Source organism: Saccopteryx leptura, chromosome 1 (genome assembly GCF_036850995.1).
Source record: "Saccopteryx leptura isolate mSacLep1 chromosome 1, mSacLep1_pri_phased_curated, whole genome shotgun sequence".
Taxonomy (NCBI): domain Eukaryota; kingdom Metazoa; phylum Chordata; class Mammalia; order Chiroptera; family Emballonuridae; genus Saccopteryx; species Saccopteryx leptura.
Window position 1 is genome coordinate 15975308 of NC_089503.1, and position 18796 is coordinate 15994103.

At 37.1% G+C, this 18796-nt stretch overlaps 1 protein-coding gene and 2 pseudogenes across 1 annotated transcript; all 3 read left to right on the top strand.

The window, feature by feature from the left end:
* The first annotated feature begins 542 nt into the window (after nt 1-542).
* Nucleotides 543-7642, top strand: LOC136387938 (olfactory receptor 5I1-like; annotated as a pseudogene).
* A 1164-nt stretch (nt 7643-8806) lies between these two features.
* On the top strand, nt 8807-9507 carry LOC136387939 (olfactory receptor 5W2-like; annotated as a pseudogene).
* Nucleotides 9508-17857: 8350 nt separating this feature from the next.
* Nucleotides 17858-18796, top strand: LOC136388656 (olfactory receptor 5J3-like). The gene has a single exon (XM_066360479.1). It carries the CDS (start codon nt 17858-17860, stop codon nt 18794-18796), a length of 939 nt encoding a protein of 312 aa, XP_066216576.1.

The window sequence follows — 18796 nt, forward strand, 5'->3', positions numbered from 1 at the left end:
TTTAAGTATATTTTATTAGAGATGATAGTTGGGAAAGGAAAACTAGGGAAAAGGAAATAAGTGTTTATAAAAGTAGATATCTCTTATAAGAACACAGGTACCGCATACATACTTTGTATACCACATACACACACATGAGAAATGATCAATAAAAATATAGTCATCAATGTTAATTATAGAAATCTTAGAGTAAATCATTCTATTATTTTTTCTCATTTTACTGAAATTTTTCAGTTTATTACAATAAACCTGTGGTATTGATGTAATCATACAAGGCAAACAATAAATTTGTATTCATTTTGAATAAGGAAAATTATAATGGTTAGTTGTATGTGCTACTTCATTATTATAGATTTCCAAACTTTCATGCTTATCTAATCAATTATTCACATAGGCACTGAACCTTAGCAATACGAGGAACTCTCACTAACACTCATTGTTTTAAAAAAAAAAAAAGTGGTGAATCTTGCAAAATACTTAAAGCTTTTTCCCCATAAAAAAATGTCAAAATTTTTCCCATTTTTATGAGCCTGACTCACTCCATGAAGGTAGGCAAGAATAGTATTACTTTCTCCCTGGAAGAAAACAGCCAGATGATGTATGAACTACCCTGATAATAAACCTAAGAAGAAAAATGGACCCAGGCAGAGAACAAAGAGAGCTATTAATGAATCACCAAGATTGTCAGATAATACAGCTATCATAAACTATGAAAATCTAATGGAAATTATTTCATACAGAGGAAGAATAAAAGAAAGAAAAATGTAACAACAAAAGATTCCAACTCTTTCAACAGCTACGCCTATGCCAATTCTATTTTTAAAAGAAAGTATCTATGGGTTTAAAAGTGAAGAAAAATGTTAAAAGTTAGATTCAGGATTACTGTAAGTACACACAATTGCATTTACATAAGTGTGCCTAATCTTTCATGTCTTTAACTCTTTCTAAAGTGTTTAAATGTATTAAAGCTTTGAACCGGCTATCCTCAAATTCCAGATATAGAAATCAACAACTCACATTAGGAGATTGTCTAGTGCATCCCTCTCTGGGAACTTCTGACAGTTATGCCATTCTGTAGTTTTACTTATAGTTGTACACAGGTGTGTGTAAGCCAATATTGGCTCCTGTTCTGTAGATATTTTACTTCATCAACCGATTTACATCCTCTATCATCAATATGATGTACTATATTTATTTATTTACACATTGTATTCATGGAACTGTGTATGTATATATTCCTTTTTATTCAATGTTCCCTATGCTATAAGAATTTTATACATGGTCCAGGGTGAAGACCATCATGATGATGGTAAAAGTAATAATTAAGATGATTATGATGGAGTAGTAGTGGGAGTAGCTTATATTTCTTACACTTTGTCAAGCAGGGATATTATAAAAACAGTTTGTCCCATGAGTTCAGATTACCAATTTTCACTTTTCTTTTCACCAAAATTTTGATCAAGTCAGTTACTTTCCTCATAAGGGATGGCAGGGATTTATCAAGCAGATTACCTAAGTAAATCTGATCATATGATTCTTGATTCATTGGTTTAAGATTACATTTGTAGGAGAGCCCAAATGGTAACCAAGTTTCAGTTTGGTGGTGTGGGGGTTAGCATAAATGACTCCATTTGGGACATGTTGTCCTTAACAATTCACAATCAGTGAAATGATGAAGACATACCTTTTCCTATGAACTCTGGGATTCATATAAGCTGAATATCTACCTACTATGGAGAAGCATTTGTAGAAGTTTAAAGCACCAAAAATTGAAGTGTTGGCTGTATTCTAGTATTATTCTTGGTGAAATTACTGACTTTGTTGTATTTATATTCCAATTCATAGAGATAATTATTATAATGCTATTTTTGGAGAATGAGACATTTTAAGATATCAATTATCTAGGGGAGAAAAACCTACCTATTTACACATTAGAATTATTTTCCTTTCACTAATGTATTATGCTTAGTTTTGTCTTGTTGTGTTTTTTTTTCATGTTCCTACTCAAAAATAGGAACTATGGAACAGAGTGCGTCTTCTAGTGAGTTAATAGACTTTACCCCAGAACGTAATGTCATATTGTGCAACACTGAATAATTCATGGCAGTTAGGTATCCAATCAAATAAAAACCACATGAGCTAATCATGTTATTTCATTAGGAAATTATAATAAAAAGAATAATGATCCCCCAGGATGACCAAATTCAATTTCTGAACCTGTGAATATGCTACATTATATGACAAAATGGACTTTGCAGATATGATTAAAGTTACAAATCTTGAAATGAGGAGATGATCTGTGTAGGCCGAATCTAATTACATGATCCCTAAAAAAAGGCAGAGGAAGAAAGAAGGGTAACTCAAAGATATGTTATGACAAAAGAAGTAGGAGAGAACAGGACTCAGTTTGTTCTCACTGGCTCTGAAGTCTTGATAAGACCATGAGCTAAGGAACATGGTAACTTCTAGAAGTTGAAGACAATTGGCTGACAACCAGCAAAGAAATAAGGTCTTCAGTACTACAATCTCAAAGAACTTAGTTTTGTCAATAGTCTAACACAAGGGTAGTCAACCTTTTTATCCCTACCACCCACTTCTGTATCTCTGTTAGTAGTCAAGTTTTCTAACCACCTACCAGTTCCACAGTAATGGTGATTTATAAAGTAGGGAAGTAACTTTACTTTATAAAATTTATAAAACTGAGTTACAGCAAGTTAAAGCATATAATAATAATTACTTACCAAGTACTTTATGTTGGATTTTCGCTAAGTTTGGCAGAATAAATCTTTATAAAACAACTTACTATAGTTAATTCTATCTTTTTATTTATATAATACTTTGGTTGCTCTGCTACCTTCCACAATGAAAGCTGGAATGCCTACTAGTGGGCGGTAGGGACCAGGTTGACTACCACTGGTCTAACAGATCAAAAAGAATGGACTTCCACTTGAGGGTATAGAGAGAAATAGAGACCTGCAAACACCTTGATTTTTGTTCAGGGAGACCTATGTTAAACCTATCGTCTACCAAGCCATAAGGTAATAAATGTGTGCTGTTTTAAGCCACTAAAAGTTGTGGTAATATATTACAACAATAGAAAATTAACTTTAAATTTTAATTTAAATTTAGAGTTTAGAGATTTGAAATACTTGACTTCTCTGTCTCCCTTCCAGCTAGGTATGAGTAGATGACTCAGTCCTTGATAATGAGATGATGTGGATGTCAGCAAGTGTTGTGCCTTTTGCTTCCACCTCCTTTCATTCTTGAAAGGTTGCAGAAGTTGTATCTAAAAGAGTAAAAGAAAGAAGAGGTAAGAAACTTAGCTGTCTGATGTCATTATTTGAAGACCCTGGAGTATCAACACAATCTCCCCAACTGTTTAGACATCAAACAGCCATCTTAGTATTGGGTTGTCTGGTCAAAAATGTAATTTATCTGTGTTTATAGTAATGCAATTTTTAAAAATTTTTACGTATTGATTTTAGACAGGGGAATGGAGAGATACAGACAGACAGAAACATCGATATGTTCCCGTATATGCCCTGACTGGGGATCAAACCAGCAACCTCTCTACTTTGGGTCAATGCTCTGCCATCCAGCCAGGACTATAGTAATGCTGTTTTCTCCCTCTGCATTAGGGATCACATCTTCTTTATTCTATATGTCTCATGGTTTTGTTGTTGGTGGGTTTTTAGGAAATTAAAAAAAAACTTAGACATTTTGTATAAAAGAATAGCAGAGGCTAAGTAGATACTTGAATCCTGAACTTTCGTCTGAGCACTTGTTCAGATGAGGGGCTGAGTCAATCAAATCTATAACAGCTTGGTCTTGGTTTTGTTGCAGCTTTAATTATATGTTCATTGTCCCGTTGACTCTAAGTATTTCTGTTATTTATCCATAGATGCCGTGTACTTCAGTTTATCCTTATTCCTAAGGGCATAGCAATCCAGGGCTTCCACTTCAGAACTTGAGCTCTCCTCTCTTCAGCAAGAAGAGACAGTAAGAATTTCCACTCCTGTGTTTCAGTGGCTTCTGGCTTCTTATATCATCATCATCCACCCCCAGCAGCTTCAGAGATTGGCAAATGTTGTAAAACGGCTATGTCTGTGTGTTTGAGCTGCACAAGTCTCTCGGTGCTCTAAATCTGTGCAATTACCAAAAGTTCCGCAAGTGTGTCTGATCCCAGCTGAAGCCCTCTCCCAGGAGCCAGATGTGCATTCCTAAATGCCAGATGGCCTGGATCGTCAAAGAAATGTGGATAATAATTTTCAGTGTCAAATGACAATCCCCTCCAAATTTTATACTTTTTCCTTTTATTCCCAGAACTCAAATTCATAGCAGATCTCTGTATCATAAGCACTAAAAAAACTGGAGGAGATTTCACTTTGCTTTTCCAATATTAATAGTGTGTTTGGTCGACTACATGTAGAAGCTTTGAATTTAGAAAATGTCTTCAATAGGAAATTTACCATTTGCCTGGGCTTCTCACATCTCCATTTTTGACACTGCAGCATTATGTAACTGCTAAAAGCTCTGGAAAAGCCCACATTCTCAATCTTTGCTCATATTCATAATGGGTACATTCCCACAGGAACATCTGTGGGTCTTTAGCTCACCTCTAAATGGTTATACACTTTCTCAAACTCGCCGTGCCCTAGTCCCTTCATGTGCAAATGAAAAGTGATTGTGAGAGTAACTGCACTGTAATTTTGTTGAGGGTTTTTTCAGTGACAGTTAAATCAATTATATGTAAAGTATTTAGAATATTGCATTGCAAGTCATAAGCATTATATAAATATAGCCATTATTAATAAAACCTTATGACATACCCTTGTCTTAAGCTACGGAGAAGAGAGAAAAGTGGAGCACGTGAAACTAATATTCATTGTTTACAATGTGTTAGTCTCTCTAAAGTGTGAGCATATGGAAGAATGTATGTCCAGAGATAGATAGATAGGTAATTTTCCTGAGTTATCCCATACAGCAACTTGTGAGACATTGTTGTTATTCTTAAAATGCAGATTAAGAGAGATTATTATCTAGAGCAAGGTCACAGAGCTCATACCAAATTCTTACTAACTCTATAGTAAGATGAGTTTTTAAATACCTTGTTTACTTTAAAAACAGACAAAAACAAGAATAATTTAACCAGTGTCCTAGTGTAGTGCTGCATCTCATTTACACTCTCTGAGGCCACAACATAGATCACACGTTAACCCTTTGTATTCTCTTAGGCTTCTCCGTGTCTATGTCAGAGGGTGGTTTTAATGATTAGAAAAGATAAACAAATGAAGCTCTTAGCACTGTCACTGTCTTAATATCTTTTACATAAATGAGATAATGACACCAAGTCATTCTGTTCCCTTCCTGCTCATGATGACAATAGTAACAGCTCATTGGATGCTTTGCTTGTTCTGTTTCGTGTATTTATAAACCCATCCTCAAGGTAAAGATAAAATTTCTTACACTTCAAAATCAGTTTAAATTCCTCCAACTGCTGTAAAATTCTGAAACCTCAGAAGCAGGAATTGATAGACTTCTTAGACTGAATGCCCTGAATTGTACTAGCATAAAACTCATAGACACAGACAACAGCATGGTGATTACCAGAGGGAAAAGCGGTGGGGAGGGTGGAAGAGTGTATGAGAAGGATAAACGGTGATGGAAGGAGACTTGACTTGGAGTGATGAACACATAATACAATCTACAGATGATGTATTACAGGACTGTACACCTGATATAATATAATTTTATTAACCAGTGTCATACCAGTAAATTTAATAGAAAAGAAAAAATCATTGGCAGAGCTATTTTTGTTTGCTCATAACGTATAATCATTGAGAAGACCTTACAGAGTCATTTTACTTTATTAGAAATCAACTTATTACTAAATTTTTGTCCACTTTACTAAGTTAAACAATATTCATTGAGCACTTACTATAAGCCAAGATTTATGATACATACACAGGTAGAAGACAATTAATTTCATCAACTTGGAATAGTATCTTGACATAATTTATGAAACTACCCTAAATGTTTTCCTATCAAAAATATACTCAGAGCTGATGTTTACTAAAATTTGCTTTCATGTTATTAAGTTTACTTTTACTTTATATTTTTTTAAAAAAATAATTAATTGGCATATGTTTCATTATAGCATTTCATTTGCTTTGTCCCGATTACAGCACACCACTATAAAATCATGGGCAGAAAGTCCAAATTGTTCTATAATTATCATTCTAAGGCATAGTCTACAAGTAAATTTATTTTTAGTTACATATGCATATATCTTTTTTTCATATCATCATCAGTTCATTAATGAGTTCATCACTTTCTTTCATCTTCTGGGACAGCTATTGTGCTATCTTTGAGATACAAAAAGTGAATAGACTCAGACATGGTCCCTGCACTCAGGGAACCAACTCACCAATGGAAGAAATAGCCATCAATCAAACAAATAAAATACAACTAGCAACCTTATAATATGATAGCTACTAACTCCTGAAATGTATTTCCCAGAGTTTGTATTTGAAAAGGAACTTGGGCTGGGCTTTCTTTTTTATTACTTGTTTGTGTGTTTGTTGAACCAATGAAATAAGTCTATATATCTATTTTTTTTTCCTTTCCATCAATATAACATTTAGGTTGTTAGAATTCTCATAAAAAGAAAACAACACAATATGGAATCTGTATCTGTAACTACACCTTGGTGACTGAGTTTATTCCATCAGTGTTTCCATCTCGCTCTGAACTGCAGATTGCCCTATTCTTCATGTTTCTGGCATCGTATGGTGTGATTTTAATAAGGAACATTGGATTGATGGTGTTAATCAGTATTGATCCACGCCCACAAACCCTCATGTATTTTTTCCTTAGCAACCTATCTTTTGTAGACCTTTGTTACTCCTCAGTCATTCTTCCCGGAATGCTGGCCAATTTTCCCTCAGAGAACAAATCTATTTCTTATTGAGGCTGTGCCTTGCAGTCTTATTTCTTCTGTGCATTTGCAGACACAGAATCCTCTACCTTGGCTGCTACGGCATAGGAGCGCTGTGGTACCATCTGTAACCCATTACTGTATGTGGGTGTGATGTCTCTAGAATCTGTTTATGGTTGATTGTCTTGTCACACATTGGAGGCAGCATGAGTTCCTCGGTTCAAACATCCTTTCCACATATTCTGAAATACTGTGACAAAAATGTTATTAATCATTTTTTGTGTGATCTCCCTCCCCCTATTAAGCTATTCTGCACAGACACATCAATTGATGAGTGGTTTCTCCCCAAGTACGGAGGCTCAGTAGAAATTATCTCTTTCATCATCATCATCTCCTACATTTTATTCTTCTCTCAGACTTAAAGATTTGCTCTTCTGGGACAAGGAGGAAAACCTTCTCTAGATGTGCCTCTCACCTGACTTCTGTGGACTTCTAACTTCAAAGGAAGTTCTTCATCTCTTTATTCACTCACAGCCCAGCTACCTGTACTCTCTGAACATTGATAAATTTATCTAAGTGTTCCACACTATTGTCATTCCCATGCTGAACCTATTAATTTATAGTTTGAGAACTAAAGATATGAAAGTCACCACTAGCATAGCCATAATATCAAAGGTAGATTCCCCACAAGGTAGAACATTCTAAGATTCATCTAATTACCCAATTATAAGCTCTCACTGGGCACCTGCAACACACACAACTTCTTTCACAAGGATTTTGTTTTTCACATAGTCAAATACATTTCTTAATCTCAACAAATAAGAAAAAAACATTTAAAAAGTTTCAAAATGTCTGTTAATAGACTACTGTCTAATGAGTACCAGCTTAATGTTAATGCTACAATGTGTTATATCAGGCTGTCATAAGGGATATAATAAATGCCCCAGAAAAGTGTGTGTGTGTTCTATTGACAAGGGTAGAATACGGACAAGGAAAGAAGCCAGTTTCCCTTGGTTCATATGCCAGCTCTGTACCCAGCTAGTGAGTAGCACTTTGAACAAGTTACTTTTTCTATGCCTCAGTTAACTTATCTTTAAAATGGGAAGAATATAGTACTTATGTCATTGTTACATGATCAACTAATTGAATGCTGAGAATACTGCTGATGCCATTTTAAGCACTTCAAATATATATATTTACTGATCAAATATATAGCCTATGACCCAAAAACAAAATTCTTAGAATTATACCCTAGAGAAATGAATAAATATGTTCATACACACACACACACACACACACACACAAAACCATGTATAAAATGTCCACCACTGAACTATTTGCAATAGTATAAAACTGAAAACAACTCAAATTTTTTTAGCACATTAGACCAGGACTTGACAGACCTTTCCTTAAAGAGTTAAATACTGTACTTTTTAATATTTATAGGCTATAATCTTTTGTCACAACCACTCGTATCTGTCCTTGTTTCATAAAAGCAACCATCAGCAATATAAAAATAAATGCTGCATCCTAGCTCCAGTAAAACTTTGTGTGCCATAGTTTATTGACACCTGCTCTAGAGTCGTTGATTTATTTTTATGATATGTTTTTATTGGAAAGCTAAACAGCAATGAGAATGAATGAGCTACCTCCACATCTCCACATGCAACAACATGGAGAGGTTTTACAAACATTTACTGTGTGAAAAAAGCCAAACATAAATAAGCAAAAGCTGTATAATTTGACTACTATACACCTCAACAACATATAATCTAATCTTCCATATTGGACATCAATTTGTGATGGGTGTTGGAACAATTTCTGACCTGCCAGTAATGGTCTTCCTCTTTGGCCTGGCTCTGGGTGCACACACCAATATATTATTTGTTCAGCCACTTCTCCTTCAGTGACTACTGCTGTTCCACAGCACGGACTCAGAATTCTTGTAGGCTTCGTTGCCATGAAGTCATTCTCTTCTGTCACTATGCTCTGCAATTCTCGACCTTCAGCACCTTTGCAAATTCTGAGTGTCTAATGCTGGAGGTGAGGGCCCTTGATGGGTACAAGGCCATTGGCAACCCCTTGCTCTGTACAGTCACCATGTCCAGCGGAGTGTGCTCCCTGCTCACGGCTGGGGTTCCCATGGTGGGAATGAAAGATGCTTTGGTACACATGATGAGTAACATTCCACTTATGTTTCTGTGGTTCCAATGAGATTAACCATTTCTTTGGTGATGGACCACCTCTCCTTCTTTCTTGCTCAGATACTCAGGTCAATGAGTCGGTGACATTTACCATTTTTGGCTTCATTGAACTGATTACTCTTTTAGGATTTTTTATGTCTTCGAGCTATATCAATCAGCAGTGTTAAAGATAAACTGTGATGAGGGGAAGTTCACAGTTTTCTCTCCTGCACTTGCCACTTAACTGCTGTGGCAATTTTCCAGGGAACTCTGCTCTTCTTGTATTTCAGATCAACAATATCCTGTTCCCTAGAGCAAGACAAAAGGACCTCATTGTTTCACAGCCTTGTGATTCCCATGCTAAACCCTCTGATTTATAGCCTATAGACCAAGTATGTAAAAGAGACCAGGGAAAGGCCCTGGCCGGTTGGCTCAGTGGTAGAGCGTCAGCCTGGCATGCGGAGGTCCTGGGTTCGATTCCCGGCCAGGGCACACAGGAGAGGCGCCCATCTGCTTCTCCACCTCTCCCCCTCTCCTTCCTCTCTGTCTCTCTCTTCCCCTCCAGCAGCCAGGGCTCCATTGGAGCAAAAGATGGCCCGGGCGCTGGGGATGGCTCCTTGGCCTCTGCCCCACGTGCTCGAGTGGCTCTGGTCGCAACAGAGCGACGCCCTAGATGGGCAAAGCATCGCCCCCTGGTGGGCGTGCCGGGTGGATCCCAGTCGGGCGCATGCCTCCCCGTTTCCAGCTTCAGAAAAATACCAAAAAAAATAAAATAAAATAAAAAAGAGACCCGGGAAAAACTTAGAAACAAAAAGTGGTTCCATTGAAAAGCTATATGTATACATTTCTTTCCATGTAATATATGTTTCATGAAAATCAAACTATATTTGTCCATCATGATGTGATCCAGTAGCTATTTATACCATGTTCCAGCTGTAGCAAAATGGTGCCATTCCCTAAATATTCCATGCTTCATTTTGTCTCTTGAATTTATATGTAATACTCCCTACTTGTCAAAAAGCTCTGGACTTTTAGTTACTGAATTTTTATTGTATCAGTCTTTTATTTGTGCATTAATTTAATTTTCTAAAGGTTATTGAGAGTTTTCTAACTCTCTGTTGCACTTCTATGTGCATTCCATGGTGAATCAAACAGCTTTTATACTAATGAATCTTATCTTCTAGTGGAAGTAACAAATATGGATAAATAATCATTCAAATTATTTATAATAAACTATCATTATGCCATCATGTAAAAATACTGGACACTATAAATCCAAAGCACATTGTTCTTATATAATGAAGGGAGTTAAAATGCGCTTCCTGATATGAAGGCAATTATCTGAGATCTAGAAGGTAAGTAGGAATTAATTGAGAGCTTCAAACAGAAGCATTCCAGGAGGATGGATCAGCTATTAGAGAGGCCTTGAGCTGGACAGGACCATGGCATTTCTCTGGGATTTAAAGAGCTTAATGAAGACCAGTGCAATAGGGTATAGATAGCAAAGGCAACTAGCCTCATGAATCAATCCCTTTGTTGCAATTTACAATTCATCTACTTCCTCAAGGGGCTTTCCTTCCCTCCAGCACTCTTTAAAGCTTGGTTCACACACCACCATGTGCCTTAGAACATTGTTGAAACTATGACTCTGTTTCCTAAACCATTGTTAATGTGGGATTGTAAACACACTGAGATACAGGACTGTGCAGTTTTTTTCCTTTACCCACACATCAGCACGTGTTTTTATTAAATGTTTATTACATATAATGCAGAAAAATAATCACTGATGGTCTAATATATGCCTTGAATTCAGTTTTTCTATCTTCTATGCAAGAACATAAAGTGGTTGTGGATGCTAAAAGTAAGGAAGTGTTAAAGACGTACAAATAAATTATTTGGAAAATAATTAAACCAAACAGTACTTATCTGGGTGTTTACAAGATATTTAACAACTTTACATGGCTCTGCTCTACTTTGTTGGTGGTCAAATCACTAGATGTGGCATATTTAGTAAACAGGGACAAGGACATGAATTTAGAAGATCGTACAAGAAGCAGGGACACTCTTAAATGTTTGCTACCATTACACAAGCCATTAACATTACACAAGTCACTCAATGTCTAAGGCTATCTAGGTGCCCTGGTAAAATGCTTTTCAGTAAAAACATTTCAGATTGCCAGGGAAGCCCAAGTGGGACGATGAAACTCCTATGTTCTCTTGGGTGGCATTGTTTCTGGGATTCTGAGACACAATAGGGGGAAGTACAGAGGTAGAAAAAACAACAGTAGGAGATGCTTCCTGTAGTTATAACATCTCCATATTAACCCATGACTTTAGACCAGCGGTTCTCAACCTGTGAGTCGCGACCCCGGCAGGGGTCGAATGACCCCCGCCGGGCCCACAGGTTGAGAACCGCTGCTTTAGACATTTTACCTATGTACTAAGTTCTGTTCTGAAAGGCAATATGGCAGGAGTGAAACTGAACTAGACTAAAAGTCAAAACTAGACTAAAGCCCAAGCAGAGAAGGGTGTCAATCCTACAAGTATAAAGATAACATCTAACTAGCATATTACTTTCCCATAAGACAACTGAAATGTATTTAAAATATGATTTCATCTGCATCTTAGCTCCTATTCTCAGGTCAAAGCCTAACTTGTGAACTAAAGAGAACTAAAAAGAATAGAAAAAGTAGAAATCTTTAGTGATTTTGATAATGGTCTGTTTCTTGATCTGGGTCTTGGCTACTGGGGCTTTTTTTTTTGAATTGCTGACCTACTGAAGTATTTTTTAAAACTAGTTACATACTTATCACTTAAGTATCTTCTATATGTGCATGCTATAACACGACTCACCTAAAGGGTAACTACAATGACAAAAACTCACAATATTAATATCAACTACCTGTTTGAATGTGGAAATAACTACAGCTCTACCTCATTGACAGAAGTCAAAACTGATGATAGACTTTGGAAAACTGTGTGGTAGTTATCTGTTTAGCTGTCCCTAAAATTCCATTTTTAGTTTCATACTCAATAAAATATTGAGGAAGTATGTAAATGATTAAAGCAGTATTATTTAGGATTTGACTATATATATATATATATATATATAATATGATTGTTCATTGGAATACTACACAGCAAAGAAAATAGTGAACCACCATCACACACAGCATCATTGAGGAATCTCATATACATAATATTAAGTGAAAGAATGCAGACATGAGACGATAAGAACCAAATGGCTTTCATTCTGTATACTTTATAAAAACATACAAACCTATTTATTATATTGACATCAATGTGTTCGGACCCACAAACAGTCTCTGAAAGGCTTGTTTTCTGATTATTGTCCAGGGTTTGAATGCAGGGACATTCTTTTTTTATTTTAATGGGGTGACATTGATAAATCAGGGTACATATGTTCAGAGAAAACATCTCCAGATTATTTTGACATTTGATTATGTTGCATACCCCTCACCTAAAGTCAGATCGTCTTCTGTCACTTTCTATCTATCATAGTTTTCTTTATGCCCCTCCTCTCCCCCCACCCCCCTCTCCTTTCTCGCCTCTCCCCCTCTGCCCCCCCCATTACCATCACATTCTTGTCCATGTCTCTGAGTCTCATTTTTATGTCCCATCTATGTATGGATTCATATAGTTCTTAGTTTTTTCTGATTTACTTATTTCACTCAGTATAATGTTATCAAGGTCCATCAATGTTATTGTAAATGATCCTATGTCATCATTTCTTATGGCTGAGTAGTATTCCATAGTATATATGTACCAAAGCTTTTTAATCCACTCGTCCACTGACGGACACCATCACATGAAGGACTGTTTACAGATCTTCACTATTGTGAACAATGCTGCCATAAACATGGGGGTGCATTTCTCCTTTTGAACAGTTCTATGGTGTTCTTAGGGTATATTCTAATTTTCAAAAATGGACTTTCTTGTTTAAAATATATACATGCATAACTTTTAAAAGGTTCTCTAAAAACAAAGACTATGTACTATCAGTTTGTAAATAACTGCAGGGTTTCATTACTAATTTTTAAATCTCTAACAGTTTCTTATACACAGACATTTTCAAAATATTCTTGTAAAATTAATAAAGCATACAACTTCCACAGAAGATTTCATTAAATGATTATCTTTATCTTTTCTTACCAGAAAGTATTACCTTGTTTATATGTCAAATACATGTTAGCAACCCACAGTCCCTACTTTTCCTATTTCCCACAATAAGAAGCCTTACAAAATCTGGTTTTCCTTAGTAGCAATATCATGCACTGAACTTCTACAATAATGGCCCATGCCTCAGGGGCAGGCAACCATGATCTGGAAGGAGATTTTATGTAGACAGTTATCTATAAAGGATTATGTTTAGCGGCACCATTGATATTAAGAAGACCATGTAGATCCATAATATTTTTCTCACTTGTTTGTCCCTGATGCCTTAAATTCTACGTTAAATCTTTCCCCTCACACCATTGTTAAAGAAAGCCATTCTATTAAAACACAAACCCATTGGGAAGCAATGAAATTATCCAATTTACAGCACCATATTGCTACCCATACTCAAAATGTAATGGGGAGTGGGAGTTAGACTACAGAGGCTTCCATGTTTACGATGATAACATTTGGATCCTGCCTAAAGGGAGAGTAGCCTGAGGAAACTGGCATCCCTGGAGACAGGGAGCCCCCGAGGGGAAACTGAGTATGGAAAGGAATCGGAAGAAGGTGCTCAGGGATGATGTCTCCTGCTCCAAATAAGCACGGAATAACTAGAGAATGGTAGCAAAGCCCTCAGGTCCACCAGATACAGCAGTCTCTTGCATTTACCTGGTGGAAAACTACTTAGGTGGCTTTTTAAAACACCCAACATTCTTTTAAAAGACTTCCTCAATCGCCCAGCCTGTAGGAAATAACAGATGATAAAACAGATAAACTGTCACTTATTCCTGAAAAACCAAGTGTTCGAAGCCCAGTGACCAGACACAGAGATGGTTATATAATCCTGCGCGGTCCGGAGCAGGCGCTGGACCCTCCCGAATCGGACTGGACGGAACAGAGATGGCCGTGTTCTGGAACAGCCACGGGTACTTGTTGTTTTTCTTATTTCTATTTTAGATTTCTTTAATTTTTTATCTTTAATAGGCTGAAAGCATGCTATAAAACCTAAAGATGGTATGGAATATTACACACTTTTATTTTAATTACTTTGAGCAATCTAATTATTTTAAAGATATGTACATAAATGGCCAGGAACACATTAAAATTCAAGTATGGATTATGGAGGTGGTAGAATTTTTTAATATTTAATCTCTTACCTGTACTTTTATATTTAAAAAAATATTTTTTTCTTTTATTAAGGAAAACCTTTTTTTTTTTTTTTGCCTTTTTAATAATTTTATTTTTTAATGGGGTGACATCAATAAATCAGGATACATATATTCAAAGATAACAAGTCCAGGTTATCTTGTCGTTCAATTATGTTGCATACCCACCACCCAAAGTCAGATTGTCCTCTGTCACCTTCTATCTTGTTTTCTTTGTGCCCCTCCCCACCCCCTTTCCCTCTCCCATTCCCCCCCCCCATAACCACCACACTCTTATCAATGTCTCTTAGTTTCACTATTATGTCCCACCTACGTATGGAATAATACAGTTCCTGGTTTTTTCTGATTTACTTATTTCGCTTCATATCATGTTATCAAGATCCCACCATTTTGCTGTAAATGTTCCAATGTCATCATTTCTTATGGCTGAGTAGTATTCCATAGTGTATATGTGCCACATCGTCTTTATCCAGTCATCTATTGATGGGCTTTTTGGTTGTTTCCATGTCCTGGCCACTGTGAACAATGCTGCAATAAACATGGGGCTGCATGTGTCTTTACGTATCAATGTTTCTGAGTTAGGAAAACCTTTTTTAAAAGATGTGTCTGAGAATGAAGCTGGGGGCATTACAATACCTGACTTTAAACTATATTATAGGGCCACAATAATCAAAACAGCATGGTATTGGCAGAAAAATAGACACTCAGACCAATGGAACAGAATAGAAAGCCCAGAAATAAACCACATATATATGGTCAAATAATCTTTGATAAAGGGGCCAACAACACACAATGGAGAAAAGAAAGCCTCTTCAACAAATGGTGTTGGGAAAACTGGAAAGCCACATGCAAAAGAATGAAACTCGACTACAGCCTGTCCCCGTGTACTAAAATTAATTCAAAATGGATCAAAGACCTAAATATAAGACCTGAAACAATAAAGTACATAGAAGAAGACATAGGTACTAAACTCATGGACCTGGGTTTTAAAGAACATTTTATGAACTTGACTCCAATGGCAAGAGAAGTGAAGGCAAAGATAAATGAATGGGACTACATCAGAATAAAAAGTTTTTGCTCAGCAAGAGAAACTGATATCAAAATAAACAGACAGCCAACTAAATGGGAAATGATATTTTCAAACAACAGCTCAGATAAGGGCCTAATTTCCAAAATTTACAAAGAACTCATAAAACTCAACAACAAACAAACAAACAATCCAATAAAAAAATGGGAAGAAGACATGAATAGACACTTCTCCCAGGAAGAGATACAAATGGCCAACAGATATATGAAAAAATGCTCAGCTTCATTAGTTATTAGGGAAATGCAAATCAAAACTACAATGAGATACCACCTCACCCCTGTTAGATTAGCTATGATCAACAAGACGGGTAATAGCAAATGGTGGAGAGGCTGTGGAGAAAAAGGAACCCTCATTCACTGTTGGTGGGACTGTAAAGTAGTACAACCATTATGGAGGAAAGTATGGTGGTTCCTCAAAAAACTGCAAATAGAACTACCTTATGACCCAGCAATCCCTCTACTGGGTATATACCCCAAAACCTCAGAAACATTGATACGTGAAGACACATGTAGCCCCATGTTCATTGCAGCACTGTTCACAGTGGCCAAGACATGGAAACAACCAAAAAGCCCTTCAATAGAAGACTGGATAAAGAAGATGTGGCACATATACACTATGGAATACTACTCAGCCATAAGAAACGATGACATCAGATCATTTACAGCAAAATGGTGGGATCTTGACAACATTATAAGGAGTGAAATAAGTAAATCAGAAAAAAACAAGAACTACATGATTCCATACATTGGTGGAACATAAAAATGAGACTAAGAGACATGGACAAGAGTGTGGTGGTTACCAGGGGTGGGGGGAGGGGGGACAGGGGGAGGGTTGGGGGGAGGGGGAGGGGCACAGAGAACTGGATGGAGGGTGGCGAAGGACAATCTGACTTTGGGCGAGGGGTATGCAACATAGTTTAATGACAAGATAACCTGGACATGTTTTCTTTGAATATATGTACCCTGATTTATTAATGTCATCCCATTACCATTAATAAAAATTTATTTAAAAAAAAAAAAAAAAAAAAAAAAAAAAAGATGTGTCTACAAGAACAGATATTGAAAGGAGTTTACACCAAAGGTTTTAAAAACTGCACATAGATCACTAGATCATGATTCCAATTTTCTTTTTCTGATTTTTCACTTTCCACTTCACTTCCATTATATTCTCACTGAACAGAAGAAGTCACATATGACATTATATATAACACAGTTGACTGGGTAAAATATACCAGCAAGATAGAGAATTCAGTTGGTGGTCCAAGGGCCAGTTCGTTTAGGAACATATTTCATAGATATACAAGGAAAATAGGGGTCAAAAAAAGAACACTAAGCAATATTTCAATTTTCAGGGAAATGCGGCCACAGTTGAGATCCAATTTCTCTCCGAGGTGATCAGACTTTTGGATACATATGGATTTCTATCATGTATCTGACACCTCTAGTCTGTTGGTGAAGAGAATGTGTGGATTCTAGTTTATTATAGAAAAGTGACTCACACAGAAATCCATCCACTCCCTCTTACTCCTCAGTACCTCTTGCTCCCAGCACGCCTTTGGTCAAGTCCCAGACATTCTTCATGATCTCCACTGAGTGACAGCAGCTGTCAGAGGGAGCACGGTAACATGGTATATTCCACTCGAGAGTATTACTCGTGGAAACCCTGCCAGCCTCTTCTCCCGGCTCCGGCAGGTCCTGATTCACACTATCTCTATCCTTTTTGAGGGGATTAATTGGGAATGGAAGAATGTTATATCCAGAAACCCACTACATTTCTGCCCACTTCACAATTGTGAATGAAGAGAGAAAAGTAAAGCCATTTGTTCATTGTTTATATCTCTTATTTAACTATGTTTCTCTATTACAGGATGTAACGAAGTCTCCACAATACTGAAAAACAGCAACAATCTTGTCAGAAGATGTGGGTTACTGAACCAATTAATTTAAGAATTATTGCCTCAACCATGAACACATCAATTTCCTAATCTATAATATGGAAATAACAAAAATTATCATAAATACTATATAGGCTGGCATAGAAATAACATAATTTAATATAAGAGTGCCACAAACTCGGTGATTGCTATACAAATATAAGAGACAGAATCATTACCATTTATTGGTTTATACTATATTGTGTATATGTCCAAAGAGTCAGGTTTCCTCATGGAATCCTAGCATTGTTTACTTTTTTCCCCAATTACTGAAAAATAGAAAGAATCAGTCGTTTCACTATTAAGGGAAATGAGCTTAACCCTCCACCTCTGTTTCCTTCCTCCACACCCAGGGGCCCCCAGACCTGAGTGATGGCTGGTGAGAACTGCACTGTGTTCACTGACTTCATACTCTTAGGACTTTCTGGCAGACAGGATGTGCAGCGGGGGCTCTTTGTGCTCTTCCTGCTGGTTTATGGCGTCACTGTGATCGCCAACCTAGGCATGATCCTGCTCATCAACCTGGACCCCAGACTCCACACGCCCATGTACTATTTCCTGAGCAGTCTGTCTTTCTGTGATGTCTGCTACTCCTCCACGGTCTCTCCCAGGATGCTGGCCGACTTCTTATCTGAACAAAAGAGGATTCCATATCATTTATGCTTCGTTCAGATGTTCTTTTTTGGGTTCTTTGCAGCTGTCGAATGTGTCATGTTGTCTGTCATGGCATACGACCACTACGTAGCCATTTGCAATCTACTTCTTTATACAGTTGTCATGTCCAGGAGACTCTGCACCCAGCTAGTGGCCATTGTGTACGTCCAAGGTCTGGTGTATTCGGCAATCTTCACCTATTGCACAATTCGGTTGTCATTCTGCAATTCCAATATCATCAACCATTTTTTCTGTGACTTCCCACCCTTACTAGCCATCTCTTCCTCAGATACAACCGTCAATGAGATAGTAATGTTCACTTACAGTAGCTGTGTTCTGGGGTCCAGCATCGTCACTGTCCTCCTCTCCTACAGCTACATCATAACCACCATCCTTAGAATGAACTCAGCCGAGGGGAGACGCAAAGCCTTCTCTACCTGTGCCTCCCACTTAACTGCTGTGGCTATGTTTTATGGGACACTCGTGTTCATGTATTTCCGTCCCAACTCCAGTTACTCCATGGACACAGACAAAATGGCCTCTGTTTTCTACACCGTTGTCATCCCCATGTTAAACCCACTGATCTACAGTTTAAGGAATAAGGAAGTGAAAGGTGCCCTGAAAAAAGCAGTTGGCACTAAATTATGTTCTGAGTGA